Source organism: Oncorhynchus gorbuscha, unplaced genomic scaffold (genome assembly GCF_021184085.1).
Source record: "Oncorhynchus gorbuscha isolate QuinsamMale2020 ecotype Even-year unplaced genomic scaffold, OgorEven_v1.0 Un_scaffold_3389, whole genome shotgun sequence".
NCBI classification, from domain to species: domain Eukaryota; kingdom Metazoa; phylum Chordata; class Actinopteri; order Salmoniformes; family Salmonidae; genus Oncorhynchus; species Oncorhynchus gorbuscha.
This window is the reverse complement of record NW_025747639.1, coordinates 21,845-32,500: the sequence shown is the minus strand read 5'-3', so window position 1 is coordinate 32,500 and position 10,656 is coordinate 21,845. Positions and strand designations below refer to the sequence as shown.

At 44.7% G+C, this 10,656-nt stretch overlaps 1 protein-coding gene across 1 annotated transcript in view; it reads right to left on the bottom strand.

Moving 5' to 3' along the window:
• LOC124027619 (DNA polymerase theta-like) overlaps nt 1–10,193 on the bottom strand; it is a gene marked incomplete at its 5' end in the record, with an annotated part of 13,976 nt that extends 3,783 nt beyond the window's left edge. The window contains 4 exons of the mRNA XM_046339987.1: nt 1,887–1,991; nt 8,250–8,536; nt 8,620–8,734; nt 9,719–10,193. Coding sequence (XP_046195943.1) covers nt 1,887–1,991; nt 8,250–8,536; nt 8,620–8,734; nt 9,719–10,193 — 982 coding nt within the window. The remainder of the gene's footprint in view (nt 1–1,886; nt 1,992–8,249; nt 8,537–8,619; nt 8,735–9,718) is intronic.
• Between the last annotated feature and the right edge of the window lie 463 nt (nt 10,194–10,656).

Sequence of the window (10,656 nt, the reverse complement as noted above, 5' to 3'; positions counted from 1 at the left end):
AGAGCGCCAAGAACCTTGGCGTGATCCTGGACAACACCCTGTCGTTCTCAACCAACATCAAGGCGGTGGCCCGTTCCTGTAGGTTCATGCTCTACAACATCCGCAGAGTACGAACCTGCCTCACACAGGAAGCGGAGCAGGTCCTAATCCAGGCACTTGTCATCTCCCGTCTGGATTACTGCAACTCGCTGTTGGCTGGGCTCCCTGCCTGTGCCATTAATCCCCTTCAACTCATCCAGAACGCCGCAGCCCGTCTGGTGTTCAACCTTCCCAAGTTCTCTCACGTCACCCCGCTCCTCCGTTCTCTCCACTGGCTTCCAGTTGAAGCTCGCATCCGCTACAAGACCATGGTGCTTGCCTACGGAGCTGTGAGGGGAACGGCACCTCAGTACCTCCAGGCTCTGATCAGGCCCTACACCCAAACAAGGGCACTGCGTTCATCCACCTCTGGCCTGCTTGCCTCCCTACCACTGAGGAAGTACAGCTCCCGCTCAGCCCAGTCAAAACTGTTCGCTGCTCTGGCCCCCCAATGGTGGAACAAACTCCTCACGACGCCAGGACAGCGGAGTCAATCACCACCTTCCGGAGACACCTGAAACCCCACCTCTTTAAGGAATACCTAGGATAGGATAAGTAATCCCTCTCACCCCCCCTTTAAGATTTAGATGCACTATTGTATAGTGACTGTTCCACTGGATGTCATAAGGTGAATGCACCAATTTGTAAGTCCTCTGGATAAGAGCGTCTGCTAAATGACTTAAATGTAATGTAAATGTAACTACCTCACGGCTTCAACTACCTCAGATGGCTTCAACTACCTCACATGGCTTCAACTACCTCACATGGCTTCAACTACCTCACATGGCTTCAACTACCTCACATGGTTTCAACTACCTCAGATGGTTTCAACTACCTCAGATGGTTTCAACTACCTCAGATGGCTTCAACTACCTCAGATGGCTTCAACTACCTCACATGGCTTCAACTATGACGGCCTAGGAACAGTGGGTTAACTGCCTGTTCAGGGGCAGAACGACAGATTTGTACCTTGTCAGCTCGGGGGTTTGAACTTGCAACCTTTCGGTTACTAGTCCAACGCTCTAACCACTAGGCTACCCTGCCACCCCCGAGCTGCTGCACCACCTACACCACCCGTTGTTACAGGAAGGCCATAAAGATCATCAAGGACATCAACCACCCGAACCACTGCCTGTTCACCCCGCTATCATCCAGAAGGCGAGGTCAGTACAGGTGCATCAAAGCTGGGACCGAGAGACTGAAAAACAGCTTCTATCTCAAGGCCATCAGACTGTTAAATAGCCACCACTAACATTGAGTGGCTGCTGCCAACACACTGTCATTGACACTGACCCAACTCCAGCCATTTTAATAATGGGAATTGATGGGAAATGATGTAAATATATCACTAGCCACTTTAAACAATGCTACCTTATATAATGTTACTTACCCTACATTATTCATCTCATATACATATGTATATACTGTACTCTACAACATCGACTGCATCCTTATGTAACACATGTATCACTAGCCACTTTAACTATGCCACTTTGTTTACTTTGTCTACATACTCATCTCATATGTATATACTGTACTCGATACCATCTACTGTATGCTGCTCTGTACCATCACTCATTCATATATCCTTATGTACATGTTCCTTATCCCCTTACACTGTGTATAAGACAGTAGTTTTGGAATTGTTAGTTAGATTACTTGTTGGTTATCACTGCATTGTCGGAACTAGAAGCACAAGCATTTCGCTACACTCGCATTAACATCTGCTAACCATGTGTATGTGACAAATAAAATTTGATTTGATTTGATTTGTATGTGCATGCGTGTGTGTGTGTGTGTGTGTGTACCGGTACTCTGCTGCTGTAGTAGTGATATGTAGTAACAGTCTGTTCCTCCCCAGCAGACAGCCAGTCCTGTTAACACCACACCTCCTGAGGAACACCGGGGAAGACCTACCACATCATAGAAACATGAATAACTACGACTCAGTCATAGAAACAGCAATATCTCTCAATAAGCTTATGTAGTCGGGTGTGTGTGTCAGGCCTGGAATTACATGCACACCAACATCCTGTTATAGGTTTACATGCACACCAACATCCTGTTATAGCTTTACATGCACACCAACATCCTGTTATAGGTTTACATGCACACCAACATCCTGTTATAGCTTTACATGCACACCAACATCCTGTTATAGCTTTACATGCACACCAACATCCTGTTATAGCTTTACATGCACACTAACATCCTGTTATAGCTTTACATGCACACCAACATCCTGTTATAGGTTTACATGCACACCAACATCCTGTTGTAGCTTTACATGCACACCAACATCCTGTTATAGGTTTACATGCACACCAACATCCTGTTATAACTTTACATGCACACCAACATCCTGTTATAGGTTTAAATGCACACCAACATCCTGTTATAGCTTTACATGCACACCAACATCCTGTTATAGCTTTACATGCACACCAACATACTGTTATAGCTTTACATGCACACCAACATCCTGTTATAGGTTTAAATGCACACCAACATCCTGTTACAGGTTTACATGCACACCAACATCCTGTTATAGCTTTACATGCACACCAACATCCTGTTACAGGTTTACATGCACACCAACATCCTGTAAGAGCGTCTGCTAAATGACTTAAATGTAAATGTTATAGATTTACATGCACACCAACATCCTGTTATAGCTTTACATGCACACCAACATCCTGTTATAGGTTTACATGCACACCAACATCCTGTTATAGCTTTACATGCACACCAACATCCTGTTATAGCTTTAAATGCACACCAACATCCTGTTATAGCTTTACATGCACACCAACATCCTGTTATAGCTTTACATGCACACCAACATCCTGTTATAGCTTTACATGCACACCAACATCCTGTTATAGGATAAAATGCAATAGCATTTGAAAACAGTGGAAAGATTGGTCCTGTGCAAAATGTCATCAGTTTGACCGGTTTTAAGGAAATGAAAAGCTGAGAAAATTATGAAACACGTTTCTGATAAGACTTCAGTTTGTTTTGCGTGCATATTTTTCCTCATCAATCTACACACAATACCCCATAATGACAAACGCGTAAACAGGTTTTTAGAATTTTTGTAAATGTATCAAATAAAAATAACCCAATGGTCACTCTGACAGAGCTCCAGAGTTCCTCTGTTGAGATGGGAGAACCTTCCAGAAGGACAACCATTTCTGCAGCACTCCACCAATCAGGCCTTTATGGTAAAGTGGCCAGAAGGAAGCCACTCCTCAGTAAAAGACATGACGGCCCGCTTGGAGTATGGCAAAAGGCACCTAAAGACTCAGAAAATGAGAAACAAGATTCTCTGGTCTGATGAAACCAAGATTGAACTCTTTGGCCTGACTGCCAAGCGTCATATCTGGAGGAAACCTTGCACCATCCCTACGGTGAAGCATGGTGTTGGCAGCATCCTACTGTGGGGATGTTTTTCAGCAGCAGGGACTGGGAGACTAGTCAGGATCAAGGGAAAGATGAACGGAGCAAAGTACAGAGAGATCCTTGATGAAAACCTGCTCAAGAACGCTCAGGACCTCAGACTGGGGCGAAGGTTCACCTTCCAACAGGACAACGACCCTAAGCACACAGCCAACAGGTGTGCCAAGCTTGTAGAGTTATATCCAAGAAGACTCGAGGCTGCCAAAGGTGCTTCGAAAAAGTACTGAGTAAAGGGTCTGAATACTTATGTAAATGTGATATTTCAGTTTTTTTTATTTTATACATTTTGGCCTGAATACTTATATAAATGTGATGTGTTTTTTAATATAAATTTGCAAACATTTAAAAAAAAAAAACAGTTTTTGCTTTTTCATTATGGGGTATTATGTGTAGATTTATGAGGGGGAAAACGGTTTAATCAATTTTAGAATAAGGCTGCAACCTAAACCTAAATGTGGTAAAAGTGAAGGGGTCTGAATACTTTAGGAAGGCCCTGTATATGCCGCAACATGTGTGAGGTTATAGACCTATAGTCAGTGTCCCTGTTTTAGTTACTATTCCATTAGTCAGTGTCCCTGTTTTAGTTACTATTCCATTAGTCAGTGTCCCTGTTTTAGTTACTATTCCATTAGTCAGTGCCCCTGTTTTAGTTACTATTCCATTAGTCAGTGTCCCTGTTTTAGTTACTATTCCATTAGTCAGTGTCCCTGTTTTAGTTACTATTCCATTAGTCAGTGTCCCTGTTTTAGTTACTATTCCATTAGCCAGTGTCCCTGTTTTAGTTACTATTCCATTAGTCAGTGTCCCTGTTTTAGTTACTATTCCATTAGTCAGTGTCCCTGTTTTAGTTGCTACTATTCCATTAGTCAGTGTCCCTGTTTTAGTTACTATTCCATTAGCCAGTGTCCCTGTTTTAGTTACTATTCCATTAGTCAGTGTCCCTGTTTTAGTTACTATTCCATTAGTCAGTGTCCCTGTTTTAGTTACTATTCCATTAGTCAGTGTCCCTGTTTTAGTTACTATTCCATTAGTCAGTGTCCCTGTTTTAGTTACTATTCCATTAGCCAGTGTCCCTGTTTTAGTTACTATTCCATTAGTCAGTGTCCCTGTTTTAGTTACTATTCCATTAGTCAGTGTCCCTGTTTTAGTTACTATTCCATTAGTCAGTGTCCCTGTTTTAGTTACTATTCCATTAGTCAGTGTACCTGTTTTAGTTACTATTCCATTAGCCAGTGTCCCTGTTTTAGTTACTATTCCATTAGTCAGTGCCCCTGTTTTAGTTACTATTCCATTAGTCAGTGTCCCTGTTTTAGTTACTATTCCATTAGTCAGTGTCCCTGTTTTAGTTACTATTCCATTAGTCAGTGTCCCTGTTTTAGTTACTATTCCATTAGCCAGTGTCCCTGTTTTAGTTACTATTCCATTAGTCAGTGTCCCTGTTTTAGTTACTATTCCATTAGTCAGTGTCCCTGTTTTAGTTACTATTCCATTAGTCAGTGTCCCCATTTTAGTTACTATTCCATTAGTCAGTGTCCCTGTTTTAGATACTATTCCATTAGCCAGTGTCCCTGTTTTAGTTACTATTCCATTAGCCAGTGTCCCTGTTTTAGTTACTATTCCATTAGTCAGTGTCCCTGTTTTAGTTACTATTCCATTAGTCAGTGTCCCTGTTTAGTTACTATTCCATTAGTCAGTGTCCCCGTTTTAGTTACTATTCCATTAGTCAGTGTCCCTGTTTTAGTTACTATTCCATTAGTCAGTGTCCCTGTTTTAGTTACTATTCCATTAGTCAGTGTCCCTGTTTTAGTTACTATTCCATTAGTCAGTGTCCCTGTTTTAATTACTATTCCATTAGTCAGTGTCCCTGTTTTAGTTACTATTCCATTAGTCAGTGTCCCTGTTTTAGTTACTATTCCATTAGTCAGTGGCCCTGTTTTAGTTACTATTCCATTAGTCAGTGTCCCTGTTTTAGTTACTATTCCATTAGTCAGTGTCCCTGTTTTAGTTACTATTCCATTAGTCAGTGTCCCTGTTTTAGTTACTATTCCATTAGTCAGTGTCCCTGTTTTAGTTACTATTCCATTAGTCAGTGTCCCTGTTTTAGTTACTATTCCATTAGACAGTGTCCCTGTTTTAGTTACTATTCCACTTAACCCATATGAGGATACATGCTGCTTATTCATGGGTACAGGCATACTTGTCAGCTGGATATCAAAGGTGCATGTAAACAGCTTATCCCAAAAAAGACCTGAGCTTCTATCCGGAATACTGTGTGCATGTAAACGTGGTCACTGACAGGAGTTAAGAAATAAATAGTACAAGAATGGAAAGCTGGGATTCTCCTATTGTCAATAGAATGGAAAGCTGGGATTCTCCTATTGTCAATAGAATGGAAAGCTGGGATTCTCCTATTGTCAATAGAATGGAAAGCTGGGATTCTCCTATTGTCAATAGAATGGAAAGCTGGGATTCTCCTATTGTCAATAGAATGGAAAGCTGGGATTCTCCTATTGTCAATAGAATGGAAAGCTGGGATTCTCCTATTTTCAATAGAATGGAAAGCTGGGATTCTCCTATTGTCAATAGAATGGAAAGCTGGGATTCTCCTATTTTCAATAGAATGGAAAGCTGGGATCCTCTTCTTTCAATAGAGGCCATTAAAGCTGTGTTTTTTCCACGGGGCATTTAGAATTGTTGGCAATGACTGGGCTTATCAGAACACGTTTTCCAAGCATCAACCAGCTGTAGGAAGAGTTCATCACCAGCTGTTCATCACCAGCTGTAGGAAGAGTTCATCACCAGCTGTAGGGAGAGTTCATCACCAGCTGTAGGGAGAGTTCATCACCAGCTGTAGGGAGAGTTCATCACCAGCTGTAGGGAGAGTTCATCACCAGCTGTAGGGAGAGTTCATCACCAGCTGTAGGGAGAGTTCATCATCAGCTGTAGGGAGAGTTCATCACCAGCTGTAGGGAGAGTTCATCACCAGCTGTAGGAAGAGTTCATCACCAGCTGTAGGGAGAGTTCATCACCAGCTGTAGAGAGAGTTCATCACCAGCTGTAGGGAGAGTTCATCACCAGCTGTAGAGAGAGTTCATCACCAGCTGTAGGAAGAGTTCATCACCAGCTGTAGGAAGAGTTCATCACCAGCTGTAGGAAGAGTTCGTCACCAGCTGTAGGGAGAGCTCATCACCAGCTGTAGGAAGAGTTCATCACCAGCTGTAGGGAGAGTTCATCACCAGCTGTAGAGAGAGTTCATCACCAGCTGTAGGGAGAGTTCATCACCAGCTGTAGGGAGAGTTCATCACCAGATGTAGGGAGAGTTCATCACCAGCTGTAGGGAGAGTTCATCACCAGCTGTAGGGAGAGTTCATCACCAGCTGTAGGGAGAGTTCATCACCAGCTGTAGGGAGAGTTCATCACCAGCTGTAGAGAGAGTTCATCACCAGCTGTAGGAAGAGTTCATCACCAGCTGTAGGGAGAGTTCATCACCAGCTGTAGGGAGAGTTCATCACCAGCTGTAGGGAGAGTTCATCACCAGCTGTAGGGAGAGTTCATCACCAGCTGTAGGAGTTGCTCTCACTGATATCCCGCCAAACGAGGCTATTTGTGTGCAATAAATAAACAACCATAAAGAAACAACAAAATGCTCATCCAGAGGCGGCACTCCTAGTGGCCGGGGACTTTAAACTTACAAACTTACATCCAAACCATAGAAGAAAAAAAACTCTAGAGACACATTCAAAGCTCTCCCCGCCTCCATTTGGCAAATCTGACCAGAATTCTATGCTCCTGATTCCTGATTACAAGCAAAAACTAAAGCAGAAAGTACCAGTGACTCTCAATCCAGAAGTGGTCAGATGGCGCAGATGCTACACTGCAGGACTGTTTTGCAGCACAGACTGGAATATGTTCCAGGATTCATCCAATGGCATTGAGGAATACACCACCTCAGTCACCGGCTTCATCAATAAGTGTATCGACGACGTCGTCCCCACAGTGACCGTACGTACATTTCCCAAACAGAAGCCATGGATTACAGGCAACATCTGCACCAGGCTTAAGGCTAGAGCTGCCGCTTTCAAGGAGAGGGACAGTAATCTGGAATCTTATGTGAAATCCTGCTACTCCTCAGACAGGAAAAGCTTCAATTCAGGTCTAAGACTGAATCCTACCGGCTCTGACGCCGCTTGAAAACTATTACAGACTTAAAAGGGAAACCCAGCCGCGAGCTGCCCAGTGACGCGAGCCTACCAGACGAGATAAATAGCTATGCATCGTCACTTTACAAATGACCTCGACTAAGCTGTACCCCCCTCATCGTATTACCCCCTGTATTTAGCCTTGTTACTGTTATGTACATTTCTTGTGTTACCGTTTGATCAAATAATTACTTTAAAAAAAAAATTTTACTTTCATTTATTTAGTAAATATTTAGTAAATATTTTCTTAACTCTATTTCTTGAACTGCGTTGTTGGTTAAGGGCTTGTAAGTATTTCACTGTATTCTGTTGTATTCGGCCTATGTGACAAATACAGTTTGATTTGATTTGACACAGCAAATGAACAACTTCAGAAAGGAATCTGGTTTGCTAGAAATAATAGTCTCCATAATCACTGGGGCACATTGGACGCAAGGCATTACAGCCACTCAATAGGGCCTCCGCAAGGAAATTGTAGCCCTGGTGTGATTGTGTCTATGCGTGCGTAGTTACCTCTCATCTGCCTCCCTCCAATCCCTCTGTCTCCTCCTTGTTCTTTCGTTTGACAGACAGGAACGAGGGAATACCTCTCCTTCCTCCTCCACTCCTCTATAAAGGTGTAGAACAGTGTTCTGTCGCTCGCCACGTCTATGATGGCCAGCCCACCGCTAGGGCTGCTGGGAGAGAGAGATGCATCCTGGGAGAGCTGGAGGGTGAAGCCCTCGTCAGTCAGAGATGAGGGGGGGGAGAGGACAGGAGGAGAGTCTTGCAACGTTTTGGGTTGAGGGGAGGTTTGGTGTCTGTTTTGGGGGAGGTTTGGTATCTATTTTGGGGGCGGTTTAGGGTCTGTTTTGTGATCTGGTTTCAGGAACTGGGGACCAACAGAGACTGCTGGTTGATCAGGGAGGTGGGAGGAGTGAGCTGATTGGTGGATAGGTCGAGGGGTGGGGGTTGATTGGTTGAGAGGATGGGAAATATGAGTTGGTTGGTTGTGAGGTCTGGTGGTGAGAGGTGAATGGTGGATAGTCCTAGTGGTGTAAGGTGATTGGTTGATAGTCCTCATAATGTGAGGTGATTGGACAGAGGAGATGGTCAGTTTAACAGTTTCTTGAGTTGGGGGGATGAGGTCCCCATGAGCCCCACCTGATCTCCCCTCTTCGCTCTCTCCCAGTTGTCCCCCTGTCTCCCCCCATCTCACGTTGTTCTCTCCTGTCTCCCCTCGTCTCTCCCCCTCTTTCTCCCTCAGGGCTTGCCTCATCTCCCCCATCTCACACTGGTCTCTCCTGTCTCTCGGTCCTCCTCAGTACGTACCAGTGCTGTCAGACCAGTCAAACTGTCCTTTGTCTCTCTGTCCTCCTCAGCACTTACCAGTGCTGTTAGATCAGTCAGACCAGTCAAACTGTCCTCTGTCTCTCTGTCCTCCTCAGCACGTACCAGTGCTGTTAGATCAGTCAGACCAGTCAAACTGTCCTCTGAGTCTTGGTTGTCAACAGCAGTGTGTATGAGTGTGTGAGCAGGTGGCAGCAGAGGGTGTTGGGAGGGCTGGTCAGACATACTAGGCCAACGATCAAAGATGTCCTGGAGTCCAGGGCTGCAGAGGAGGGAGGGTTCAGTCTCTCTCCTCTTCTCTCTCTCCTCCTCTCGCTCTCTCCCTCCATCTCTCCGTGATGCAGGTCTTTTCAACAGCCTGCTCTCACACACTGCAACACCTCTCACATCTCTCTCCTTCTCAACCCCTCCATCTCCTCCTTTTTCTCCCCTTTCCTCTCCCACTACATTTCTCATCCCCTCTCTCCTCTTCTCTCCCCGTCTCTCTGACCAGGAAGGTTCCACCTCTTCTCCACCAGTGTTCTGTGTCAGTCTGTCTGTCTGGTTATGGTTGTCTTTGGATTCATATAACAGACCACTGTGATTGTGTTGAGGTCGCTCCGTCAAACACTGGTCATGTGTGTATTTTCCCCGACCGTGATCGTCTGTCTGACCATTGCTGTGGTTGGGTTGAGGTCCTTGTTGCTCTGTTTCCCCATGGTCAGGTTGGGGTCTGTCGGTCTGACCGTAGTCTTGTTCGTGTTGAAGTCCCTCCGTGTGTCTCAGCAGGCTCCGCCTCTCTAGGAAGTGCTCTCCAACCAGCAGAGAGTCGCCCCACTCTGATAGGTTGAAGGACGACTCGCCCCATTGGACGGCCTCCTGTTCCTCTGCCTCCTGATTGGCTATGAGCCCGCTGCGTTGCCGCTGCTGGTTGGACAGGAGACTGGTCTCCATGACAACAGTCCCCTCCTTCTCTTCCTCTGATTGGTGAGAGTCGTGGCTAAACCCAGCCAATAAAGAGCTGTCGTACAGGCTGTCGAATAGGAAGCTGCTACTGCCGTTTAGACTGTTCTCATTGGTCACTGAGGAGCGATGTGCGTTAGGGGGTGGGAAGGGTTCATCATCGACATCATTATCGCCTGCCAAGATCTGTGGGAGGAAGAGTACACCACCATCATCCTTACCATCATCATCACCACCATCATCATCACCATCATCCAAACCATCATCATCATCATCATCATCACTACCATCATCACCACCACCACCATCATCCTTACCATCATCATCACTACCATCACCACCATCACTATCTTCTCCATCATCACCTCCACCATCCCCATCATCATCATCATTATAAACACTCCATCATCATAAACACCATCATCTCCATCATAAACACCATCTCCATCATAAACACCATCTCCATCATAAACATCTCCATCATAAACACCATCTCCATCATAAACACCATCATCATCATAAACACCATCTCCATCATAAACACCATCATCATCATAAACATCATCTCCATCATAAACACCATCATCATCATAAACACCATCTCCATCATAAACACCATCATCATCATAAACATCATCTCCATCATAAA